At 42.7% G+C, this 27,235-nt stretch overlaps 1 protein-coding gene across 1 annotated transcript in view; it reads left to right on the top strand.

Annotated features, from left to right (window-relative positions):
• The window catches only part of LOC116623527 (anoctamin-2-like), a 192,075-nt gene extending 175,637 nt beyond the window's left edge, over positions 1-16,438 (top strand). Inside the window, exons 12-15 of the mRNA XM_032390749.1 lie at positions 5,243-5,403; positions 10,234-10,316; positions 15,643-15,753; positions 16,355-16,438. Coding sequence (XP_032246640.1) covers positions 5,243-5,403; positions 10,234-10,316; positions 15,643-15,753; positions 16,355-16,438 — 439 coding nt within the window. The remainder of the gene's footprint in view (positions 1-5,242; positions 5,404-10,233; positions 10,317-15,642; positions 15,754-16,354) is intronic.
• The last annotated feature ends 10,797 nt before the right edge of the window (positions 16,439-27,235 follow it).

The following is a 27,235-nucleotide window of genomic DNA, read 5'->3' as shown; positions in this document are numbered from 1 at the left end:
GAATTGGTTCCAAATGAAAAAGGCCTATTGGCTCATTTTGGATTAGGGTGGAGGCCCTGGGCCCACAGTTGTGGCTCTGGGGCAGGATCATGCTGTACCAACAGGCTGTTCCCTCAGTATCCAGGTGGATGAGGATACTGGGCAGACTGTGGGTGTCCACTATAGTTGGAGGAAGTAATGGCCATCCTGAAGAAAGGACCAAGAGCTGGGCTCCTTTGAGAAAAGGGTTTCACCAATGGCAGGAACCAGGTATCTCTTCTTGCGGCCATGTTAATCTGTAGAAATGGTCTTGTAAATTAGAAACTGGGGTTGGTGTTGCCAGTAGTTAGAATAAAGCTAAATAACTTGGTGTAAGAGACAAAGGTTTGGATATTTTTGTGTGTAAAACTCCGGTACCAACTGCCCAGTGTTTTTTTTTTTTTTTTTTTAAAGATTTTATTTATTTATCTGACAGAGAGATAGAGAGAGAGCACAAGTGGGCAGAGTGGCATGCAGAGGGAGAGGGAGAAGCAGGCTCTCCGATGAGCAGGGAGCCCGATGCGGGGTTTGATCCCAGGACCCTGGGATCATGACCTGAGCCGAAGGCAGCTGCTTAACCAACTGAGCCACCCAGGTACCCCTGCCCAGTGTTTTGACTGGGAATTCTGAGACCATCACACAACATATGTGGTTGAGGTTCTGCCTTCCTCGGGCCATCTAGCATGAGGGAAAAACTAATACTTGCCAAATACCTACCTTGTGCCAGGCATGGGGCTGGGTGTTTGTTAGGTACTTGTCTCTTTGATCCTGTAGAGATCATGGTTGTAAACTGTGAGATTGGTATTATTTTCACCTAACAGAGTTGGAGAAATTGATGCTAAGTGCAGTCATATAACTTGTCCAACTTCAGCAACTAATAATTGTCAGGGTTGCGACTTGACCTCAGTTGCCTCCTGCTCCAAAGTCTTTGCTTTTGCCCATAAGATGTGAAGTCTCCCAGAAGGTTCATATCCTCCCTGGCAGCCAAGTAGTTTCAACTGGCCTTGCCTGGTACTTTCTCAGAAAACATAGCTCCCACGTGTCTCTTGCCCAGTTTGATCCCTAGAGAGCTGGGCCTCAGATTGATCCAAACTAGAAAACTCTATACTGTGCGTAGGGAGCTAGTGCCAGGGTAGAGGGTGGGCCATCAGTGTGCTCGCTTACATTGGGATTTAGAACTTGTGCCTTGGTTCCCCATATGGGAATACATGCAACAGGGACCATGTAGCTGAAAATGACCATGGTCTACACATACTGAAAAATATGTATCTATACACATGCATTCATGTATATGCAGGTATATATGGATGTGAAATGTGATCATTATCACTGCAGATGTCTCTTCTTACCTGTCAGAGTGTGTAGTGTTTCACAAACTATGTATAGCAACCCATTAGTGGATCACAGAATCAGTTGAATGGTTACATTTTAAATGAACTAGAATAAGATAGGATAGAGTAGAATGAAATATAATATTAGTATTAATCACAAGAAGGAAGTATGGGTATTGTTTCATGAGATTTTATTTGGCTATATAATATGTTTATGGGGAAGAGAGAGAGTATGTATGTATTTGTGTACTGGAATCTGATGGAAAAGATTGTTTTTAAACTGTAGGTCACAGTCAAAAAAGTTTGAAATTGACTGTTTTAAAGCTGAAATTTTGGTTGTTGGATTTGCAGACTCAGGGTGGGGTGTGATCATTTTTTTCTATTATTTACATCTTCCTTACTTATGTGTATTATGAAGAATTTTTAAAAAGAACTGCTCTTTAATCATAATTAGATAGCCATCAAAAATCCAAGCTCAATGGGCTTGACGAAAACTCGTAAAATACCACTCCCTATCAACAAAAGAATAGTCTTTAAATCCCAATACTGAATCTAAACAAATTCATACTCTTCCGGGATCTATGTCTGTCAGCCACTCCTAAGCATGATTAAAAACTTGTACCATTCCTGGGATTACTTTATTTTTTATTTATTTATTTATTTTTTTTTTAAGATTTTATTTATTTGACAAAGAGAGACACAGCGAGAGAGGGAACACAAGCAGGGGGAGTGGGAGAGGGAGAAGCAGGCTTCCCGCCGAGCAGGGAGCCCGATGCGGGGCTCGATCCCAGGACCCTAGGATCATGACCTGAGCTGAAGGCAGACGCTTAACGACTGAGCCACCCAGGCGCCCCCCTGGGATTACTTTAGAGGTTTCTAATTTTGACACTAAGCCTGGAATTTATTATCTATGTATAATTTTTAAAAATGCTATATTTTGAAAACATTATAGATTAATAGGAAGATAGTACAAAGGGGCCCACCATGCCCTTCATCCAATTTCCCCTCGTGGTTATGTCTCATATAACCTATGTCTCATATAACCATATAACATAATGGTTATGTCTCATATAACAATATCAAAAGCAGAAAATTTACATTATGTGGAAGTTTAAATGGTACCTTTTATCACCAGCAACTTGGATATATGAATACAAATATCACTTATGAGTAATAATTCCATATGTGCATGATATGTCTATAGAACTTTTCTCTACTTACCAAAGGATTGGTTCTATTTATTAGGCATTGGCTTACATGGGTAGGAAAGACTGGAGCATTAAAAAAAAAAAAAAAAGCTAAAAAAAAAGCTGATTGATCTAAACCATCTTGAAAAAAAATGATTACCTTGGTCTGAGACCTTAATAGCAGATGCTGTGTCTGAATTTCTGGAATAATTCCCATGTTGCACCATCTCCCTTTGTGCAAGCACAGCCCTGTATCACCAAACTTATGAGCAACGAGTTACTGATTAAGAACACCACTCACTTTGGGGTCCTGGTTCAGCTGACTGCCAGGCCATTTATCAACCTTCTTGTGCTTTCTAGAGAAAATGATAGACTGAAGAAATACAGCATTTGATTTATAGCACAGTTGGTTCTAACTAGAAATCCGTGGATTGTGCAGCTAGTGAAAAACCCACCAGATGTGATTTCAGTTTAAGCTGAGCTTCCCTCACCTTTCTGCTTCTCTTTCAGCCTTGTCTAGAGAGGCATCCTCTCTCAGGGAACACAAAGTCATTTTAATATCATCCTGAGGCAGAATTTCTCCAGAATTCTGTTCAAATGGCTTGCATCAAACAGACAAATAAACAAACAAAACGACCCTATACCTATAAAGCATTCTGATTTCAAGTTTAAATGATTTGGGGAGTATCCATGCGACAGTGGCTGCCATTTTGTACAAATGATTGGTAGTTGACTGTCCTCCCATTGTAAAGCCAATAACTGACACAGCACTTATGTTTCAAAGTGCTTTGCACTTTGTTAGCTGGTTTGCTAACACTTTTTCATTCCTGACATTTTAGCACTGACTAGTTTTGATTAGGATTAGGTTGGCTAGGGATTATCCCTTCCCCAAGTCTATGTGTTCAAAAAAAAAAAGCCCCAAACAACAAAGTGATGTCCCTGACACACATATTTGAAGGGCAGCACCAAGGAACTTATATGTTCTCAGACATGGCTTAAAAGCACAGCTCCTTACTATAATTTATAAAGACCAACAGTTTCCTATGTGAATCTGTTCTCTAAGAGGGGACTCTCCTCTCTGAAAGTAGTGACTCCTCCTCAACGATACAGCGGACACTTGTTGGACCCAGAAGACTTAGAATAAACCTTGCTCTCTGGTTACCCATAAGAACGTGCCCAAGTGAAACCAGCACGGCTGAACTTACTATTAAGATGTTACTATGTAATATTGTCATTGTGAATGAGTCACTGCTGTTGACACTTGCCAATGGAGAGCTTAGCAGCGAGTCAGTGGAGGAATGAGGATATACTCTCAGAGACCTAGAGTTTCCATTCTCTCACACAGAAGGCCTTTCCTTGCTGTGGGCTTAATAGCTCATTAAAAACAAGCCTGAAAGCCGGGACTTGAAAGACGGTGACAGCCCTCAGGAAAACCCTTCATCTTCTTAATGAAGGGGAGCTGGACCCAGGGATCCCTTGACTTCTGGCTTTCATCTAAGCACTTGCTTTAGCACACAGGGTACCAGTCGGCTGACCCTGGCAATGTCCTCCCACTTGTCAGCCATGCTCTGTAGTGCCCTCTGCTGTCTCTTTCCGGAGGAAACACAGCGGCGGTTTTCAGAGTAGGACCCCCTGCCTCCCCATGACTGTGTCTCCAGCAGCTCTGTGAGAACAGCCAATGCTTCATTTTCGTGAAATCTTGAGTTCTCCACCCTGTTCCCCCAAACAATGAACTTCACCATCTATCCATTCCCCTGGGGAAATATTACACACCAGAGTGATGAGTTTATTCATTTTCCTACCAATATGTAGTGTGGAGGGACAGTAGGGAAGCCGATTAGGGCTGGTTGTTCTTTGGTTCTTATTTGCAAGCACTCATATGAGCCTGAATTTATTGGATCTAGCTAATCACCTAAAGAGTGAATGGAATTTCAACTATATTCATTAGTCCACTAAATAGAAATATACTGAGAATAGGTTAGAATATAGCTAATGGTTTTTTGACTGTATAAGTATCATAGAACCTAGACTTTGGAAGAATTTACTTTATTCTTTCATTCCCCCTAATCCCATTTCATGGTTTAGGTCATTATTATTAGGCTGAGGTTATTAATCCCCATTCTACAAATGGTCATGCAGCTGATGCACTTAGAAAGGGGCTTCCAACCCAGCTCTGACTCCATTCTTCTCTACATGGCTTCTCCTTGAGAAGTAAGAGCTTGTGTTGATCCAATCACACTCTTGTATTTGCCTCTCCTTGTGACCAGGTCTCACACGTTTGTGAGGCAGCCAGTAGGCTTTAATGAGACAGCCTGAGCTTGCATGAAGATGGTGAAACGTAACTTCAGACAAGTGACGGATTCATAGTTGGTGGTACTCCCCACCAACCTCTTAGACTCAGTGCATTTTGAAGGGACTTTATTAAGCATCATGCAGTGTACAACATCTCTGGCAGATGCTCACTGATTTTCTGTTAGGACACTCCTAGTGATGGGATCTGTACCTCAGCAGTGGCCCACCCACTTCTTTGACAAAATACAGGAATAATGCTCTCATGGTAAAGAATTCAACGTCTTTAACACACCCCACTTTTGGAGGTGATCAGCTCCGCCATGGATTTGGAAGTGGGGGATGTTTTTAGGGTGATTTGCTTGGGGTGGGTCCTGCTCGAGCTCCACTTGACCCAGCAGCCTCTCTCTACTGCAGCAAAGAGATGTGTGACCAGCAGAATGCCTTCACCATGTGTCCCCTGTGCGACAAGTCCTGTGATTACTGGAACCTCAGCTCAGCCTGTGGTACGGCAAAGGCAAGCCACCTGTTTGACAACCCTGCCACCGTCTTCTTCTCCATCTTCATGGCTCTATGGGGTAAGCGGTTATCATGAACCTTGCTTATTTTGGTGATACCTTTAAATGGGTACAGTGACCATGCTCTAAAGCCCATATCCTTTGATTTATGCCCTTTAGTATTTAGTCCTCATACCTCAAGAAGTATTTTAGGGACAATAGCTTTTTCTCTTTTACCTCTATGTGTGAATAGAACTAGGAATATCCTCCTTGGCTTTATATATATTTTAAAAACATAGAGGATGTTAATCTTGTACTAATCTCATGTATGCTTTATTCAGAATTTGAACCAATGCAAATCCCTAGCACACCCATAAGGCACTCCAGGTATATCTGCTAAGATGTGTAAAGTCACAGATAGTCACTATAACACTCAGAGTGGTGGGGTGACTGCTATGGCCACAGAGTTCGCTGGTGGTGAAGGTGGGCCCAAATCTGATCTCCTGACTCCAGGTTCTGTGCAATTTCCAGGACACCATGAGTGCAGACGGTGGAGATTTTACTTAATGCCAGAGTAGTGTTTTCAGTATTTCCACCAAAGGGATTTGTGAAGGAGAGAACAGATAGTTCCTTCATTTTCCTTCTCCTCCCTTTACCCCCAGAGTATTAGGGTAATAAACTTTCTCTGGCCATAGTCATCTGACCATAAACACACACACACACACACACTCTCTCTCTCTCTCTTTCTATTCACAAACTGGAATGGAATAACCTAGAATAATAACCCCTGTGGTAACTGGACATTTCCAAGGAGACACACCCACGTGTATCATACAAGGAACAAAGTCTACATGTTTCAGCCCATCTTGAGTAGCCACCTGACTTTCACTTTTTACTCATCATTGGATATGCAGGCCCTTAGTTTCCCCATTGGATCACAGAACAGCAGGGCTGTGATCCCACTGCAGAGGATGCTTGATTATCACTGACTCCATGGGGCTGGGAGGACATGCCAGGATGAGACCGTGAGTCACACATTCCTGAAAGTGTGAAGAAGAGAGAGGGAGAGGGAGAGGTCTGTTCTCAGTAGTGCTGGGAGTACTAATACAAGCTTTCTCTGTTCCCAGAAGGGACCTCTCCTTGGGTGGAGATAGAACCAGACTGGAAAGACTGCCATATTACTAGGCCACCAAGGAACATTTCCAGGGGACACTCTCTTCTCTGTTCCCTAGGGGAATAGCCACTGCCCAGGGACACATGGAAGTAGTCAGCCCACAGAAATAGGGGCAGGGAGTAGGAGGAGATGGCACTGGTCACCATAGGGCCCTGGAATTGTTCACAGGAGGGCTTCAGTAGAACCAGCTGAAGCTGAAGCTTGTTGCCTGGGAGTCTTAGGCAGCAGCTCTGTGTCTCCTTGTCAAGCAGGGCATCTCATGATTACCCTCAAATCCACTGGAACTGATTTGAATCCAGAATACACATTCAGTGTTTGATATATTGCAATCCTAATTCCCATTCATTTGTCTGAAGAGATTCCCATGACTGAGTAGCTAAAGCTTAATAACGCTGGGTCCATGATCCCTTATGGACTTTCCTGGGGTGTGTAATTCCTTGTTGTAGAGAAACTTGATTTTCAGTTGTACTTGACCACTCTCAAGCCCCAACAACTACCTCTTCTCTTTCCTCAATAGCTGTAATTAACAGATGCCTCCTGCCCCCTGGGATCTGCGATAATTTACTGCCCCCACCCCTGCCCCTCTCACTCCCCCTCATGGGGCAGCTCAGGAAAAGCATGAAGGGTGGGACGTGTCAGAGCTTCCTGGCATAGCGTGGGGTTCAGTTGTGTTTTTTAACAGCCTGGCCGTGTTTTATGTGATTGTGTATTTGGTTGCAGTAGCCAAGAGCTGCTGGGCACGATTGCCTGCAAATTACGATTAAAAATAATAGTACTGCCTCTCATTACCATGATTATTATGATCAGTGGTGCTGTGCTGGGGCCCAGTCTGCCAGGAGGAAGGCTGGGAGAAGTGGTTCTTCGCAGAGAGACTACATGTCAGTTGCGCAGGAGTGGGGGTACATGGAGGGTGGTAGTCAGCAGGGCCTGGGTCTGTGGAGTCTTCAGGCCTAGGTCCTCTGTGGTTCCACTTCAGACTCCAGGGAACTTTGGAAAGCGAGTGAAGCCTTATTGAAAAGGGAAGTAAAGGGCCAGGGTTTCTGAACTCCGTTCTGAATAGAAGTTAAGGGCATTGACTTAGGGGCCAGGCGGTCCTAGGTGCGTGTCTCAGTCCTGCTCCTTACCAGCTGGGGATCCATGGCAAGAAGACAGTGTGGATCTAGCTCCGTGTCACAAAAGTCAGCACTCTTAACCAAGATGCCATGTACCTGGGGCAAAGTTTTTAACCTTTGGGCATCATCGTGCTCATCTGTGAGATGGGTGAAGGAATACCCACCCCACGGTGCTCTTGGGACAAGTGAATGAGATATGCGTGCAGAGCACTTAGCATGGTGCCTGGCAGAGAATATACACCAGGAGCTGTGGGCTGCTCTTCCTCATTATGATGGGCCTCCCTTGTCCTCATGAATCCTCTGCAGTGACTTCTTTGCCCCTCTCATCTGTTCCCATGCTCTGACTTCTCTTCTTCATAGAGATTGCAGTCAGGAAGCACTGCGGATCGTGCTGTATGCGGAGCCCTCCTCAGGTGCTGAGAAGAGCATAGGAAAAGGAGGGACGCCCTCCTCCCCACCTTATTCCCAGAGCATCCCCAGGCCAGTGCCAGTGTTGGGAGGTCAGGATGCACTTAAATGAAAAAGCCGCAAATCCAAGGGAGAAACCCTGCGAATCTGTGCACTGTAACATAGCGCCAAGTAAAACAAATGGAGCTTTTAGCAAATGCACATTCAGCCGGTCTGTAGGTGTTTATTCTGCTTAGTTCTGTGCTGTGCCCGAGGCAAACAGGCAGCTAAGAGCTGAGGAAGTTTACAGTCCCGTTATAGTAAACTGCAGACCTGAGTCGCAGCCAACAGGGCAGTGCGGCATGTGGCAAAGGGTGCCCAGGCTTTTCCTGTGGGTGGTGTCCCGGGGGTGGCCTCAGGGAGTGTCACTTCCCTTCTTTTCCAGGGCACCAGACCCTAAGGACGGTAGGAGCATGGAGGAGAGGGCGGCCCCAGCAGAGTGGGTCAGGAAAGGATGAGGGTAGCCTGTGGAGGGTAGCATAGGGGCGCAGGACAGTTTGCGTGAGTTGGGGATGAGGAGGGCAGCGAGGAGGTGACCTTAGCAGCAATGCATGTATGAGGTTGTATGTTGACAGACTGAGGGAATGGATTTAGACAGATGGGTCGGGCCACATACACAAGGTCCCCCCATCCAGAGAGAAGAAGTTACACAATAAGGAGCCATTGAAAGTCTAGATGGGGGAGTGTTGGCATCCTCCCCCTCCCAGCCCCTTCTTCACTGCCCAAATGCCATTGTTCTTCAAGACTCGGCTCAGATGGCTTCTCTGGCAGCCAGCACACTCCCTCTGCTGCATGCCCACAGCTCCTTACGGTGTCATTCTTAAGGCCCTGAGCACTTCATGCCTCGTATTGTAGCTATTTACAGTCTTTCCCTATAGACTGTCGACAGTTTGAGAGCAAAATCCACATTAGATTCACCTAACCTCTCTGATGATGTCTAGAACGGTGTTTTGCGTATTACAGATACCTTAGTTGGGCCCAGTTCTTTTTGCAGGATTGGAAGTTTATTCCAGCTTGCTCAAAGAACAAGAGAGGTGTTATAAGAAAACTAGAAGCAAGCTCCTGGATGCAGGTAATGAAAGGGAGCCAGGCCTCTGGGGGACTGGAGCTAGAGGAGCTCTCTGAAATCCTGGCCCTTTCTCCTTTCAGGTGCTGCATGGTTCATCTCAGTTCTGCTTCTCTTTGTATCTCTTAGTTCCAGTTTTCAAAAGAGAGGACCGTATGGTCCATCAGCAGGCTCTGGATGAGATGTTCAGTCCTGGTGTAATGAGCCTCTGCTGTCGAGTGGAGGGTGCTGGTTCTCCTCGGAGCATGTTGGGCGGCCCTTCAAGGGGCTGAGGGTGGAGCAGGCAGACTGACTGGCATGTGGGTATGGGAGGCACTCAGCAGCTACTCGCTAAACAAATGGAAGCCTGGGTGAATGCCCCTAGGGGGGAATACTCTGTCGGCCACATGCCACTGGGCTTAGAAGGCTGAGACATTGAAGTCAGGTGGTATATAACCTCAGGACAGGATACCTGGGGCCCAGAGAAGGGATGTGGTACTGGAGACAGAAAGAAAGATGGGAGGGCACCTGGGTGGCTCAGTCGTTAGGCGTCTGCCTTCGGCTCAGGTCATGATCCCAGGGTCCTGGGATCGAGTCCCACATCGGGCTCCCTGCTTGGCGGGAAGCCTGCTTCTCCCTCTCCCATTCTCCCTGCTTGTGTTCCCTCTCTCACTGTTAAAAAATAAACAAAATATCTTTAAAAAAAAAAAAAAAGAAAGAAAGATGGGAGAAAATGAGTGAGAACTCTGAGGAAGGTGCAGGAAGAAAGAATGTATGTGTAGGGAAGATGAGCTTTGTCAAAAAAGACTATAGACCCTTCCATACTTGTTTTCTTCATCTTTCCATCCTTCCTTCATTTCTTGAGATCACTGTTTGCCCTCTTCTCATAACCTAGAAATGGGGAGGGGTGCATGCATCTGTGTGTGCTGGTGTGTCTCCTTTACGTGTATCTGTTGGGCTCTTAAGGATGTGCAATAGTTTGAGCAGTTCCAGCTAGAAGTAGGAGGAAGGGAATAAATGCTTTAAAGAGAGTCCCTAAATTTGAAATCTCAGGTTTATCCTCCACCTCCATTGGTGAACCCAAAGGGTACTCAAAATCCACTCTTTAATAGAATTTTTTCTTTCTCTTTAAGCTACCATGTTTCTTGAAAACTGGAAGAGATTACAGATGCGGCTGGGCTACTTCTGGGACCTGACTGGTATAGAAGAGGAAGAAGTGAGTTCCCTTGCATACTTCTCTGGGTCCTTGCTTGGTTTCACCCTGCAAATAGATCTTCATGAGTGAGATGACCACTTACATTTGCTGTCACATCAGGCAGTCCCTGGCTCCATGGTCTTAATCATGGTTGATATGCACTCTTCTCTTGAGACATTGGACCTGATGGGCAGTCAGATGTCCTAGGGACCCTCTCTGGAAAAAGAGATGGCACAAGAGAAAAGCCTTTGTGGTAGCTTTGAGATTTAACTTAACATTCTTCTACCTCCCATTTCATGGGTGCATGAAGCCAGAGAGTAGGACTCACTCTCATGTAACCCAGAGCATGCATCTGTCAGAATGCCTCTGTAAGCCTGCTGAGGGTCAAGGGAGAGGTATGGGTGCCAGATGCTGATTGCCTTTGATGTGTGTGGAAGAAGAAAGAACCACTGAACTATTACAGTGTCAGCCAGTACAGCATGGGTGAAACTAGAGGATGAGCTAAGGGCAAAGGGTAGGTTCTTCTAGAAGGTTCTTCTCTAGTTTTATGGACAGATGATATTTAAAGGTTGAAAACAAATCAGCCTTCCCTCTGGGCTCTTATGAGAACTAGGGCCCCAGTCCTGATGTTGGTGAGTTGGCAATGAGTAGTGAGTGCATGGTTGCTCACAGTTCTTATCTATTCCCACTCGCCACCACTGACTGAACAGTAGATGTGAATATTGGATAGGGGCTCCTGGTAGTGTGGACATTGTTGATGAGGTGCTGGGGACAGTGTCTAGAAAGACCAGGAGGTGCTTGCATTTGCCTGAGGACTCACTTGCAAAGGCTGGCCACAAGCATAGTGGCGGCTACATGGAAAGCACGCCTTTTCTGGATTCTCCCACAGTAACTGATGTGCTTCGCCTTAGGCTGGGGATCGCTGGCTTTGTGGCCCTGATGTTTTATGGCCAAACAAGGAAATCCCCAATTTAGTCTTGTTCTCAAGCCTGTGTGGCTCCACATGTCTGTCTTATGGTGTCATTTCTTCTCCTTGATGCTCTAATTGAGCAGGGGGGCATTCCATCCCCAGGCATTGAGTGCGTGTGCTCATTGTGTTCCAGGCCTGTGCATTAAACGTATGCCTGGAGACTAACAGTATCATGGGTTCTGTGGCAGATCAGAGAACGTCCACGTGGATTCTACCTTCAGGGAGGATACAAATTAAGAGGATAGGCATAATAATGAAGGCAATTGCATTTCTTGGAAATTAATGGCCAAATGAGTGCTTCCAATAGAAAGTGCTATAGAAGTGGGACTGTGGGGGTGATCTGGTTCGGACATCCTTGTCCTATGGGTTCCATTTGCTTCAGCAAAGAGAGAGAGAGAGAGAGAGAGAAGAGAGTTGTGGCTGGGTGTGGAGAAGCAGGAGCCCTTGCTCTCCTAATGCAGGGCCTAGCATGTCTCCCAAGAAGAGAAGAAGACACATCCTGGCATCCAAACCTGCATGGGGCCAGAGATGAGCTAAGTGTGTCTGCTAAGGAGAGCTGAGGAAGCCAGCAAGTCTCTGCTGGAGAGGAGGTGTAAACACACTCACACACAGAAAGCGATCGGTTATGACTTGAGGCCCTCAAGAATCTCAGTCACAGGCCCCTGGCAGGGCTGGCAGGATAATCCATTTTGTTTCTATAGCCAGGTTTCCTGTTTTCTGATTAACCCAGAGATCAGTGGTAAGTTCACGGGTGGTACATGATTTCAGGAACTCGTGTGCAGGCTGGGAGTGGTCTGGCCAAGACTGGTTTACCTGTGCCACAAGGAGAGGTTCCTTATGGGCTCTGGTCACTCCTGATGGGTCAGGTGACTGCAAGGCGGCTTGCTTCTACAGCATGGTTGGTGTGCCCTGGGTCAGGCATGGTTGAGACGAAGGGAGGACAGCCTTGTCTTTTCCTTTAATGTACTTATATTTTGAACTAGGATATTAAATGCACTTTAAATTCAGTTCAATCTGAAGAGTCTCTGAGCATCTCCAAAGGATTCCATTCGGCTAGGGTGCTTTCTGGTCTCTAAATATTTAGAATACGATGGTGAATATATGAGAGAAATTTCTTCTGGCTAAAGTAGCCAGGAAGGGTTGAACGAGTGGGGTGCCTCAAGTTCAGGTTGTAAGCCAGGGAGAAGTGGTAGGAGGCTGGAGACGGTTTTCTTTCAGGGCAGGGAAGGACATGCACAACCACATCCAAGCTCCACTTCCTGGGTCCGTGTGGCCCCTGCCTAAGGGGCCTTCGTGTGGAACCAGGAGGGCCATCTTGAGGGACTTACTAAACGACTCTTTGGATCCTGTTCTTGCTGAAGGGATGCCTGCCAGACCTCCAGGGTGTTTTGCTCTGAAGTGGGACAATCTTCAGCTCAGTGGGCCTCACTTGCCTGATTAGCTTCTGTCAGTCAGGCCCCAGGTGTTCCTCCTAGAGGGTGCCCTTGTCTGAACATAGATGTCCTCCCCTCCATCTCTCTCCCATCTCTTGTCTCTCATATCAAGCTTTAGGTGTCCTACATGGCTTTCTATCACACAGGAAGCAAAATCCTCTACCTCCCTTTCTGACAGTACATGTCATTCTCCTCCTTGCTCAGACCTTCCAGCCACATAGACCTTCAGTCTCTCCCCAGCTCATTCTAGTCTTTGCACCGGCTGTTCCCTCTGCTTAGAATGTTCCAATCTCCACGTGGCCTATCCCTTCTTGGCTTTTTCATCCCAGCCAAAACATTACCCTCCTCAGACAGGCCTTCCCTGAATCCCCATTTGGAAGCAGCCATCCTGTTTTATTTCTTCTGTTGTTCTTATCCCTAGCTGCTGGTTTCTTACTTGTGTGTTTGTTTGCTTATTGTCACCTTCCTCCACTTAAAGATAAGCTCAAGCTCCACTGTGGCCTCAGAGCCTGGAAAAAAGTGTAGAGCGCAGTAGGAGCTTGAAAACTCTTCGATGAAGACATTTGTTGAATGAATCTCTGGGTTTACCTCTTTAGATCAGAGAAGGCTGGTCCTGAGCTGGCCTGGGGCCTTCCTTCAGCCGGCTCCTGAGGAGACCAACCAGGTAGAAGTAGCTTTGGGAAGTATTTCCCAGAGTCTAGATGGGAGGGGATATGTATTTGTGATTATTTTGCATCAGACCACCAATCCAGAGAGGCTGTGTATGAGAAACATCAGGAATAAGGAGGACCCGCCCGAGGCTGGGTACACTGGAGCAGCCCACACAGGGGCTGGATTCTGCTCTGGCCAGGAGCTCAGTTGTCCAGCTCCCTGCCTTTGAGGAATTCTGTAACCTCAGCCGACCTTCTTGGCCACAAACAGAGAGATCCTTGTCTGACCTGCTTCAGCTGGAATGCAGAACAGCCTAAGACTCTGTTTTGAGAGTCTTGGACTCCTGTTTATGTGGCAAGAATGCTCAACTTGTTCTAAACAGATGAGAGGTTCTGAATGGTGGCCCAGCATGGGGTGAGGTGGGCCAGCCACAACTAGAGGGATGCGAGGACACATCTCTGTATGATGTCACGGCATGTCTTTGGAAAGTCAGAGGCAGGTCAAGAGCAGCCTCCTAGTCAGTAGGGAGAGTTCTCAGCCCTTTTGCAGGGTATGAAAGGTAGAAACAGCTTTAGCTTGAGGGGCTTTAGAATCCACATTATGGTACTCACCAAAAAGATACTGCTATATTTTTTTAATGAAAATCTTGCATGGAAATAATATAAATGAAAAGTGACCGGATTTCAGGGGCCATGGAGGACAACTTCAAACCAAATTTTTCAAAGTATTCCTGTAGGATGTTCATTGTTAGAGGCAAAAGGATTTTTGCAAGAAATAGTGGGTTTAAAAACATTAAGCAAGTGTCTTCAAAGTAGAACTTTTCAGAGCTTCTAATATGCTCATTGTGACTCTCAGGTGATACATTGTGTGGGCTGTTCCAATCTCTCAACCACTGGTATCCTTTTTTACCTACAACTCTTTTAGTACACACATTGGGAAATGATGTGTTGGAGAATGGATGAAGGTGAGAGACAAAATCAGTGAGCTTCACAAGCATTTAGAGATTTCTGGGTGCTACATGGTGCTAATTAAGACAGATTAGGTTGCAGATCCTCATATTGATATAAAAAGACTCACATGCAAAACAGCTAGGAAATAATAAAAGAAAAATACATAATTAAGAACTGCGTGTGCTGTAAGCTATAAAATTCTAGGCTACTCGAGAGGGAGGAGACTCCACCAGGTATGCCATAGCAGGAAGTCGTGGAAGGGATGGGGCTGATGCATCTTTGGAGATTGGCAGTGATGGGATGACTTAAAACCCTTGAATAGCATCACCTCCTGTTCTATTGGTTATGTTTATAAGCCACGTGCATGGTTTCTCCTCTCCAATATCATGACATGTACTGGGAAAGCCAAAGACTGGTCAAGAGCCTAGCTTATTGGCTTTTGGAAACTCTGATGTGTGAGCAGTGGTAAATAAATGTGTGTTCTCTGAGTCAACTGTGAGCCAGCGCCTGAATCCTTGCCTAGGAGTTATCGATAAATGCTACGGGAACATGAAATCCTCACACCTGTAGGTATTCATCCTTGGACGCTGCAGGGAAAACCTGCCAATGAGACCAGGTGTACACTGTTAAATTCTCTTTGAAGTAAGTCATGCATTTTCCTGCTTCAGCATCTGCATTGATTTGACCGTAGTCCTCTTGATTAGTTAGGTGCTCTTTCCCGTGCCTGGTGACTCACTATTCACGTTTGTATTGCTGAATGGCTCAGTAATATCTCTTGAGTATTGGTGTACTTGCCAGTGAGTTACTCACCTAGGCTGTACGGGAAAGAGGTTCAGGCAAGTGAGTTTTAAGATTCCCTGTGGCCATCTTTAACTTTGATGTTTATTGGTTGCCATTTTAGCTTTCAGAATAATGGAGCAGGAAGAAGTTTTGTCGTTGCCCTAACTCCCAGCTGTGGGGCACATCTGTTTCTCTAGCTGGGATTTGGCTCATTGAAACTTACAGTTTGAGGTATGAGGATAGTTAGGATGACCAGACACTTCTGTTTGTATCAGTTGCCCAGTTAACGTTTCCTCTCTCCTTTCTCAACACCGGTCCCATCCCCAGGAACGTGCACAGGTTTGGTTTTCAGTGTGGTAACAACTGTTGTGTGTCCCCTCTCTGTCCCCCACATTGTGTTTCTAGTCTAGACTCCTTGTGATCTTGTGTGGTGTAACAGTTCATGTCTAATAGCATTTGATCCTAAGTCCTGACTATTGTACTTGTGGTGTCTGGTTATAACCCATAGGCCAGGGTCACTCTTCTGCCTGTTTACTAACTATGCATTGACTCTTGGGTTTTAGGAACACTCCCGGCCTGAGTATGAAACCAAAGTTCGAGAGAAAATGTTGAAGGCGAGTGGCAAGTCGGTTGTCCAGAAATTGGGTACCAATATGACAGAGAATGAAGAAGAGGTAAGATGCGGGCACTTGCTGCTCACTGTCTCCTTTATTTCTTAAGATCCTGTTGTCATCTCATTTGGAGTGCCTTCATGGACAGAGACTAGACTGGGAGATGGGGTTGATGGGAATGGGACAGGAGGGAATGATTCATGACACTTCCTGTTGACCTGCACTCAGAGTTTATGGGGAGCAGGGTTTTGCCGTAACTTGATTTATCTCTCTTTCCTGGGTGGCAGTGTCTAGACAAAATGGGAGAGCAGGTTGGAGAAGAAAGAAAGAAACAGTTTCTGGCCCAGTTCCTCCGGACTCCATCACCTAAATATCTAATAACGATACCATACCAACTAGCACAAGGGCAGCTAATCTTTGTTGAATGCTTGCTCCAGGCTAGATGCTGTTCTCAGTGCATTATATTATTTTATTCTCACAATAAATTTAGGAGGCTGGCACTCTTGTTAGGTAAATGAAAACTAATGAAAAAAGTTATGTTCATAGCTTAAGTCAGTTGCCAGAGGTCACCCAGCCCGTAAATGGTGAGTGGATCTGGGATTGCAACCCCAGTCCATCTCTGACAGTCAGTGCATCTAACCAATATGCAATATTGCCCTTCCAGTGCAATGAAGAAGTCCAAGCAAGAAATGGATCTTCAGGCTGGCAGAGGCAAATTCATGCCTATGCTCACTTGAGCTACTCATAGAATGTTCCATATATTTCATTTTATCTGGGTGGGCCTTCACAAGTAGGAATGTGATGGTGAGCATGTCTTCTAAGTCCTATTTCTGAGTTTTAGGGTGGCATTCAGACATTAAAACAGAGCTTCAGAATCTGTGCTGTGATCTGTAAATACTCATAACGTGCGTGAGCCGGGGGTATGGAGTGGGGGGCTCCTCTTTGGCACCGCCTGTCTCCTCTGAGCGCCACCCGGCTTTGAAACCAAGTGTGTGTGTGTGTGTGTGTGTGTGTGTGTGTGTCTGTGTGTCTGTGTGTCTGTGTGTGTGTTTATGTCTTTCCTAATCTGGCTCCTGAAAAAAATCAACAAGATTGGAAATCTGTTGTTTTTGCATGTGTCTTTTCTCCATCTTGGATTTGAATTCAAATTTCATTTAATTTTACATTCTTAAAGTTGGAACCATTCATGTTAACATGCAAATTTATTCAAGCACCAAAACAGAAGAATGTGGTGTTTTTGAGCCCAGAACATTGGCTTTTTTTCTTCTTTCTCTCTCTCTCTCTTTTTTTTTTCTCTTAAAGAAAACAGGACTTAAACAGAAGAGAAGGAGGGTGGCCCTCTGAGTTTTTTTTTTTTTTTTCTAGACGAAAAGTAAGTCCAAGACCACCAATTATTCGGGGAAATAATGAATTCATTCTTAGGAAAGCCTAATCATCACCACCACCCTCATTAGAAAGCAAGCATTCTGTGTTCTGTCAGCTTCGGCAACTCCAGGCAACCTTCTTTCTCCACCCCAGAGCAATATACAATGGATAATTTTATGGAAATCACATGTAACTTTTATTGACCACTGACTCATTTAATTTTAATTCCATAGACGGGAATGCCAAGGAGCTGGAATTGCATACATTGAGGCTGTGGTTCTAATATAAATTTTGCTTGGATATATATGCATGATAGGTCACATAACTTTCAGGAACCATGAATAATTGAAAAACATCTGAATGCATTATGAATGATAAATATGTTTATGTTTTAGCATTCAACATCTATTTCCATTACACTGTCTAGAATCCAAAGCTCAAAGCATCTAATGTCTTATGGGCACTGGGGAGAAAATGACCTTCCCAGATGAGCAGTGCAAGATGAAAATGGCCTGGAATTTGATTGTCAACATCCTTCTTGTGTTCCCTCCATTCTGTTAATACTGTAAATATTCTGTTCTTGCTGTAAATCTAGCCAAAGGTGGGAGATGATGGGAGGAGCACATGTTGCTGTCTGATGGGAGGGATGCTGCTCTTGCCTCTGGGAAGAGTTGAGGTCAATGCCTACGGCATAACATGGCTCTGGGGGCACCCTCATGTGTGGGATATCTAGGAAAGGCACCTTCTGCTGGGGAATAGACAGGGACTAAGACCCAAAGTCTAGCTGGTGGTCTTGGATATGCGTCTTTCATCATCTTGGCTCTGCCTTCACTGTGATCTTCATGCTGCATATCCCCACCTCTCCTTACTTTCCTTCCTTTTAGATGATTATCTACCATTTATTGAGACCCAGATCCGTATGGGAATTTGCCAAAGATCACATAACTTGTGGGGAAGCTGGTAGTCAAGCTCAGCTTCACTTGATCCCCAAGGCCCATTGCTCTTATATATTTTTTTAAGTTTGAAGGTACCGAGCCCATTTTTAAAAACAGCTCAGACCATAAAATTCACCCATTTAAAATCTACAATTCATTAGTTTTTGCTATATTCGCAGATTTATGCAGCCATTTCCACCATCTAAGTTTAAAGTATTTTTATCACCCCCAAAAGAAATCCTCTACCCAGCACTTACCAAGCTCTGGGAAACAATTATCTACTTTTCGTTTCTATGGATTTACCTATTCTGGACTTTCATGTCAGTGGAATCATACAAAATGTGGTATTTATCTTCTTTCATTTGGCAAAATATTCTCATGATTCATCCATGTTTTAGCTACATCAGTACTTAATTCTTTTTTATTGCCAAATAATGTTCCATATTGTGGATATACCTCATTTATGACTTGATGGACATCTGGATGGCTTCTACTTTTTGGCTATTATGAATAATGGTGCTATGAATATTTGTGTACAAGTTTTTGTGTGGATGTATGTTTTCATTTCTCTTGGATATATACATAAGAGTGGAATTACTGGGTCTCATGGTAGCTGCATATTTAATACTTTGAAGAACTGCCGTACTATTTCCCAAAGTAACCATGCCATTTTACATTATTATTTTTTAAAGATTTATTTATTTATTTTAGAGAGAGAGAGAGAGAGCGTGAGTGCATGCATGAGCGCACAGGGATGGGGGAGGGGCAGAGGGAGAGGGAGAGAGAGTATCTGAAGCAGACTCCCCACTGAGCATGGATCCTGATGTGAGGCTCGATCTCATGACCCTGAGATCATGACCTGAGCCAAAACCAAGAGTGGGATGCTCAACCAACTGAGCCACCCAGGCGCCCCCCATTTTACATTCTAACCAAACAATGTATGAGGGCACCAATTTCTCCACATCTCGGCAACACTTGCTGTTATCTTTTTTATTTTATCCATCTTAGTTGTGTGAAGTGGCATTTCATTGTGGTTCTCTTTAGCATATCCCTAATGACTAATGGTGTTGAACATCTTTTCATGTGCTTATTGGTTATTTGTATGCCTTCTTTGGAAAAATGCCTATTTAGATTCTTTGCTCATTTTTTAAATTGTTTTTTATGATTGTGTAATAAGAGTTATTACATAATCTGAATACCTATCCCTTATATGATATGATTTACAAATATTTTCTCCCATTCTATGGATTATTTTTTTCATTTATTGATATAATTCAAAGCTCAAAAGTTTTTTGTTGTAATTCAACTTGTATGTATTTCCTTTTGTCACTTGTGCTTTTGTGTCATATCTAAGAAACCATTGCCTAGTTCAGTGTCATAGAGATAGACTCCTAGGTTTTCTTCTAAGAGATTTATGGTGTTAACTCTTACATTTTAGGTGCATGATCCATTTTGAGTTGATTTTTCTGTATGATGTAACTAAGGGGTCCAAATTCTTTTTTTTTTTGCATGTAGATATTCAATTGTCCTAGGACCCTTAGTTGAAAGACTGTTTTCCCCATTGAATTATATTGACACCCTCATCAAAAATCTATTTACCATAAATGTAAGAGTTTATTTCTGGACACTCTGTTCTATTCCATTAATCTATATATCTGTCCTTATACCAGTGCCACGTTGTCTTAATTACTACACCTGTGTAATGAGGTTTGAAATTGGGAATGTAACTTTGACTTTGTGCTTCTTTTTCAAAATTGTTTTGACAATTCTGGGTGTCTTGCATTTCCATATGAATTTCATGACCAGCTTGTCAATTTCTGCAAAAAACCCAGGCTAGGATTTTTGATAGGGATTGAGTTGAATCTGTACATTAATTTAGGAAGTATTTAAAGTCTTATAATCTATGAACATGGTATATCTTTTTATTTAGATCTTTTTTAGTTTCTTTCAACAGTGTTTTATATTTTCAGTGTACAAGTCTTGTACATATTTTGTTGAATTTGTTTATAAGTATTTTATTCCTTTTGATGCTATTGCAAATGTAATTGTTTTCTTAATTTCAATTTTTCATTGTTCATTGTGAGCATATAGAAATACAATTGATTTTTTAAAAAAGATTTATTTATTTATTTTAGAGAGAGAGAGAGCATGCCAGTGAACACAGGGAGGGGCAGAGGGCAAGGGAGAGAGAAACTCCAACAGACTCTTCTTTGAGCTTGGAGCCTGACACAGGCCTCAATCCCATGACCCTGAGATCATGACCTGAGCCGAAACCAAGAGTCAGACGCTCAACCAACTGTGCCACCTATGGGCCTCTTGATTTTTTTGTATATTGATTTTGTATCCCATAGCTTTGCTGAACTCATTTTTTAATTCTAATAGTTTTTAGTGAATTCCTTAGGATTTTCTATTTATAAAATCATGTCATCTGTGAATAGAGAGAGTTTTATATCTTCCTTCCCCAATCTGGATGCATTTTATTTCTTTCTCTCCTTCTCTCTCTCTCTCTCCTTTTTTCCCAGCTAATTGCCCTGACTAGAATCTCTTGTACAATGTTGAATAGAAGTGATGAGAGCAGACTTTCTTGTCTTGTTCTTGATCTTAGGAGAAGAAAAAAATTAGCCTTTCACTGTTAAGTATGATGTTAGCTGTGGCCCATTGCTTTTTTTTCTCTCTTTATAAGGCTTCCCAGAGAACAATTTACATCACATCAACATGATACTGATATGAAACATTCTGTATTGTAATGAGGTGGTAACTACATGTCCACATTGGGGAGGAACAATACGGTATGTCCCAAGGTTGGCAGGGTCATGGTACTCTCATCAGGTAGCTGAACTTTTCTCTGGGCCTCTTCTGCTTCAGGGGTCACATTAGGAGAGTGGATTATAGCCTCTGCAGTTCTGAAAGTTGGTGACTTTATTTATGTGAGAGATGATGTTGATCATTAGCCCAGAACTTAGGGGCATAGACTATCTCTTATTTGTCTTAGATGTTGTTAATTTGGATATTCTTACAACTGTTTTTCTTATATATGCCTTTTTAAAAAGTTTTTATTTAAATTCCAGTTAGTTAATTTACAGTATAATATTAGTTTCAGGTGTACAATATAGTGATTCAACACTTCCATGCAATACCTGGTGCTCATCACAACAAGTGCACTCCTTAATCCCCATCACATACTTAACCCATCCCCCCACCCGCCTCCCCTCTGTAACCATCAGTTTGTTCTCTGTAAAGAATCTGTTTCTTGGTTTGCCTCTTCCTCTCTCACTCTTTTTTTTTTTTTTTTTAACCGTTTTGCTCATTTGTTTTGTTTCTTAAATTCCACATATGAATGAAATCATATGGTATCTGTCTTTCTCTGGCTGACTTACTTCACTTAGTGTAATACTGTGTAGCTCCATCCATGTCATTGCAGATGGCAAAGCTTCATTCTTTTTGATGGCTGAGTAATATTCCATTGCATATATATGCCACATCTTTATCCATTTATCAGTCGATGGACACGTGGGCTGTTTCCATAATTTGGCTATTGTAGATAATGCTGCTATAAACATCAGGATGCATGTATACCTTTGAATTAGTATTTTTGTATCCTTTGGGTAAATACCTTGTAGTGCAATTGCTGGATCATAGGGTGGTTCTATTTTTAACTTTTTGAAGAACCTCCATACTGTTTTTCAGAGTGGCTGCACCAGTTTGCATTCCCACCAACAGTGCAAAAGGGTTCCTTTTTCTCCACATCCTCACCAACACTTGTTGTTTCTTCCATTTTTTTATTTTAGCCTTTCTGACAGGTATGAAGTGACATCTCATTGTAGTTTTGATTTGTATTTCCTTGATGATGTTAAGCGTCTTTTCATGTCTGTTGGCCATTTGTATGTCTTCTTTGGAAAAATGTCTATTCATGTCTTTTGCCCATTTTTAATTGGTTTATTCATTTTGGGGATGTTGACTTTTATAAATTCTTTTTTTTTAATGATTAAAGAAGGCTTATTCCAGAAATATGAGTACGGTTTAGTATTTAAGTCCATTAATAGAATTTATCATATTAATAGATCTTTTTTTTATTATGTTATGTTAGTCACCATACAATACATCATTAGTTTTTTTTTTTTTTTTTTTTAAAGATTTTATTTATTTATTTGACAGAGAGAGACATAGCGAGAGCAGGAACACAAGCAGGGGGAGTGGGAGAGGGAGAAGCAGGCTTCCCGCAGAGCAGGGAGCCCGATGTGGGGCTCGATCCCAGGACCCTGGGATCATGACCTGAGCCGAAGGCAGACGCTTAACGACTGAGCCACCCAGGCGCCCACATCATTAGTTTTTTGATATGGTGATCCACGATCCATTGTTTTCGTATAACACCCAGTGCTCCATGCCATATGTGCCCTCCTTAATACCCATCCTCAGGCTAACCCATCCCCCCATGGCCCTCCCCTCCAAAACCCTGTTTGTTTCTCAGAGTCCATAGTCTCTCATGGTTCATCTCTCCCTCCGAGTCCCCCCTTCATTTTTCCCTTCCTTCTCCTAATGTCCTCCATGCTATTTTTTATGTTCCACAAATAAGTGAAACCATATGATAATTGACTTTCTCTGCTTGCCTTATTTCACTTAGCATAATCTCCTCCAGTGCCATCCATGTTGATGTAAAAGTTGGGTATTCATTCTTTCTGATGGCTGAGTAATATTCCATTGTATATATGGACCACATAAATTCTTTTTTTTTAAAGCTTTTATTATTTATTTATTTATTTATTTTTTAAATTTTATTATGTTATGTTAGTCACCATACAATACATCATTGGTTTTTGATGTGGTGATCCACGATCCATTGTTTTCGTATAACACCCAGTGCTCCATGCAGTACGTGCCCTCCTTAATACCCATCACCGGGCTAACCAATCCCCCCTCCCCCCTCTCCTCTAAAACCCTGTTTGTTTCTCAGAGTCCATAGTCTCTCATGGTTCATCTCTCCCTCCAATTTCCACCCCCCCCCCATTTTTCCCTTCCTTCTCCTAATGTCCTCCATGCTATTCCTTATGTTCCACAAATAAGTGAAACCATATGATAATTGACTTTCTCTGCTTGATTTATTTCACTTAGCATAATCTCCTCCAGTCCCATCCATGTTGATGTAAAAGTTGGGTATTCATTCTTTTTGATGGCTGAGTAATATTCCATTGTATATATGGACCACATCTTCTTTATCCATTCATCTGTTGAAGGGCATCTTGGCTCTTTCCACAGTTTGGCTATTGCAGACATTGCTGCTATGAACATTGGGGTGCATATGGCCCTTCTTTTCACTACGTCTGTGTCTTTGGGGTAAATACCCAGGAGTGCAATTGCTGGGTCATAGGGTAGCTCTATTTTTAAATTTTTGAGGCACCTCCACACTGTTTTCCAAAGTGGCTGTACCAACTTGCATTCCCACCAACAGTGGAAGAGCGTTCACTTTCTCCACAACCTCTCCAACATTTGTTGTTTCTTTTCCTGTCCATTTTTGCCATTCTAACTGGTGTCAGGTGGTATCTCAATGTGGTTTTGATTTGAATTTCCCTGATGGCTAATGATGATGAACATTTTTTCATGTGTCTGTTAGCCATTTGTATGTCTTCTTCAGAGAAGTGTCTTTTCATATCTTCTGCCCACTTTTTGACTTGATTATTTGGTTTTTGGGTGTTGAGTTTGAGAAGTTCTTTATAGATCTTGGTTACCAGCCCTTTATCTGTAGTGTCATTTGCAAATATCTTCTCCCATTCTGTGGGTTGCCTCTTTGTTTTGTTGACTGTTTCCTTTGCTGTGCAGAAGCTTTTTATCTTGATGAAGTCCCAAAAGTTCATTTTTGCTTTTGTTTCACTAGCTTTTGGAGATGTATCTTGAAAGAAGTTGCTGTGGGCGATGTCAAAGAGGTTACTGCCTATGTTCTCCTCTAGGATTTTGATGGGTTCCTGTCTCACATTGAGGTCTTTCATCCACTTTGAGTTTATCTTTGTGAATTGTGTTAGAGAATGGTCGAGTTTCATTCTTCTGCATGTGGCTGTCCAATTTTCCCAGCACCATTTATTGAAGAGACTGTCTTTTTTCCATTGCATGTTTTTTCCTGCTTTGACAAAGATTATTTGACCATAGAGTTGAGGGTCCATATCTGGGTTCTCTATTCTGTTCCATTGGTCTATATGTCTGTTTTTGTGCCAGTACCATGCTGTCTTGGTGATCACAGCTTTGTAATATAGCTTGAAATCAGGCAACGTGGTGCTCCCAGCTTTGTTTTTCTTTTTCAACATTTCCTTGGCGATTCGGAGTCTTTTCTGATTCCATACAAATTTTAGGATTGTTTGTTCCAGCACTTTGAAAAATGTCATTGGAATTTTGATTGGGATGGCATTGAAGGTATAGATTGCTCTGGGTAGCATAGACATTTTAACAATGTTTATTCTTCCAATCCATGAGCATGGAATATTTTCCCATCTTTTTGTGTCTTCTTCGATTTCTTTCATGAGTGTTTTGTAGTTTCTAGAGTATAGATCCTTTACCTCTTTGGTTAGGTTTATTCTGAGGTATCTTATGGTTTTTGGTGCTATTGTAAATGGAATTGTTTCTCTAATTACTCTTTCTACAGTTGCGTTGTTAGTGTATAAGAAAGCAACTGATTTCTGTGTATTGATTTTGTATCCTGCCACATTACTGAATTGCTGGATGAGTTCTAGTAATTTGGGGGTGGAGTCTTTTGGGTTTTCCACATAAAGTATCATGTCGTCTGCGAAAAGAGAGAGTTTGACTTCTTTGCCAATTTGAATACCTTTTATTGCTTTTTGTTGTCTGATTGCTGTTGCTAGGACTTCTAGTACTATGTTGAACAATAGTGGCAAGAGTGGGCATCCTTGTCGTCTTCCTGATCTTAAGGGAAAGGCTCTCAGTTTTTCCCCATTGAGGATGATATTCGCTGTGGGTTTTTCATAGATGGATTTTATGAACTTGAGGAATGTTCCCTCTATCCCTATACTCTGAAGAGTTTTAATCAGGAAAGGAACTTCTATTTTGTCAAATGTTTTTTCTGCATCAATTAAGAGGACCATATGGTTCTTCTCCCTCTTCTTATTAATGTGTTCTATCACATTGATTGATTTGCGAATGTTGAACCACCCTTGCATCCCGGGGATAAATCCCACTTGGTCGTGGTGGATGATCCTTTTAATTAATTATTGTATTAATGTATTGTTGGATCCTATTAGCTAGGATTTTGTTGAGGATTTTGGAATCCATATTCATCAGGGATATCAGTCTGAAATTCTCCTTTTTGATGGGGTCTTTGCCTGGTTTGGGGATTAAGGTAATGCTGGCCTCATAGAATGAGTTTGGAAGTTTTCCTTCTGTTTCTGTTTTTTGAAACAGCTTCAGTAGAATAGGTATTATTTCTTCTTTGAATGTTTGGTAGAATTCCCCAGGGAATCCATCAGGCCCTGGACTCTTGTTTTTTGGGAGGTTTTTGATCACTGCTTCAGTCTCGTTACTGGTTATTGGCCTATTCAGGCTATCAATTTCTTCCTCTTTCAGCCTTGGCAGCTTATAGGTTTCCAGGAAGGCCTCCATTTCATGCAGATTGCTCAGTTTATTGGCATATAGTTGTTGATAATAATTTCTCATAATTGTTTCTATTTCCTTGGTGTTAGTTGTGATCTCTCCCCTTTCATTCATAGTTTTATTAATTTGGGTCCTTTCTCTTTTCTTTTGGATAAGTCTGGCCAGTGGTTTATTGATCTTATTAATTCTTTCAAAGAACCAACTTCTAGTTTCGTTGATCTGATCTACTGTGTTTCTGGTTTCTAATTCATTGATTTCTGCTCTAATTTTAATTATTTCTCTTCTAATGCGTGGCTTAGGCATCGTTTGTTGCTTTTTCTCTAGTTCTTTAAGGTGTAGAGTTAGTTGGTGAATTCGGGATTTTTCTATTTTTTTGAGTGAGGCTTGGATGGCTATGTATTTCCCCCTTAGGACCGTCTTTGCAGTATCCCACAGGTTTTGGTCGAATGTGTTTTTGTTCTCATTGATTTCCATGAATTGTTTAAGTTCTTCTTTGATTTCCTGGTTGACCCAAACATTCTTGAGCAGACTGGTCTTTAGCTTCCAAGTGTTTGAATTTCTGCCACATTTTTTCTTGTGATTGAGTTCCAGTTTTAAAGCATTGTGGTCTGAGAATATGCAGGGAATAATCTCAGTCTTTTGGTATCGGTTGAGACCTGATTTGTGACCTAGTATGTGGTCTATTCTGGAGAAAGTTCCATGTGCGCTCAAGAAGAATGAATATTCTGTTGTTTTAGGGTGAAATGTTCTGTAAATATCTATGAGGTCCATCTGGTCCAATGTATCATTCAAAGCTCTTGTTTCCTTGTTGATTTTCTGCGTAGATGATCTGTCCATTGCTGAGAGTGGAGTATTGAGGTCTCCTACAATTAACGTATTGTTATCAATATGACTCTTTATTTTGGTTAACAGTTGGCTTATGTAGATGGCTGCTCTCATGTTGGGGACGTAGATATTTACAATTGTTAGGTCTTCTTGTTGGATAGACCCTTTAAGAATGATATAGTGTCCTTTTGTGTCTCTAATTACAGACTTTAGTTTAAAATCTAATTGTCTGATATAAGAATTGCTACCCCAGCTTTCTTTTGAGGTCTGCTGGCATGGAAGATAGATCTCCATCCCTTCACTTTCAGTCTGGATGTATCTTTAGGTTCAAAATGAGTCTCTTGGAGGCAGCATATGGATGGGTCCTGTCTTTTTATCCAATCTGCAACCCTGTGCCGTTTTATGGGAGCGTTTAGGCCATTCATGTTGAAAGTGATTATTGAAAGATATGAATTTATTGTCATCATGTTGCCTGTGAAGACCTTGTTTTTATAGATTGTCCCTGTAAATTTCTGTTGTAGATCACTCTTGGGGTCTTTCTCCTTTTATAGAACCCCCCCCTTAATATTTCTTGCAGGGCCGGCTTAGTGGTCACATATTCTTCCAGTTTCTGCCGGTCGTGGAAGCTCTGCATCTCTCCATCCATTCTAAATGAAAGCCTTGCCGGATAAAGTATTCTTGGCTGCAGGTTCTTCTCATTTAGTACCCTGAATATGTCTTGCCAGGCCTTTCTGGCTTGCCAGGTCTCTGTGGATAGGTCTGACGTTATTCTGATGTTCCTCCCTCTGTACATAAGGAATCTCTTCCCCCTAACTGCCCTTAAGATGGTT

Source organism: Phoca vitulina, unplaced genomic scaffold (assembly GCF_004348235.1).
Source record: "Phoca vitulina isolate PV1807 unplaced genomic scaffold, GSC_HSeal_1.0 scaffold59, whole genome shotgun sequence".
In the NCBI taxonomy this organism is placed as follows: domain Eukaryota; kingdom Metazoa; phylum Chordata; class Mammalia; order Carnivora; family Phocidae; genus Phoca; species Phoca vitulina.
The sequence above is the reverse complement of the archived record's forward strand: the minus strand, read 5'-3'. Positions and strand labels throughout refer to the sequence as shown.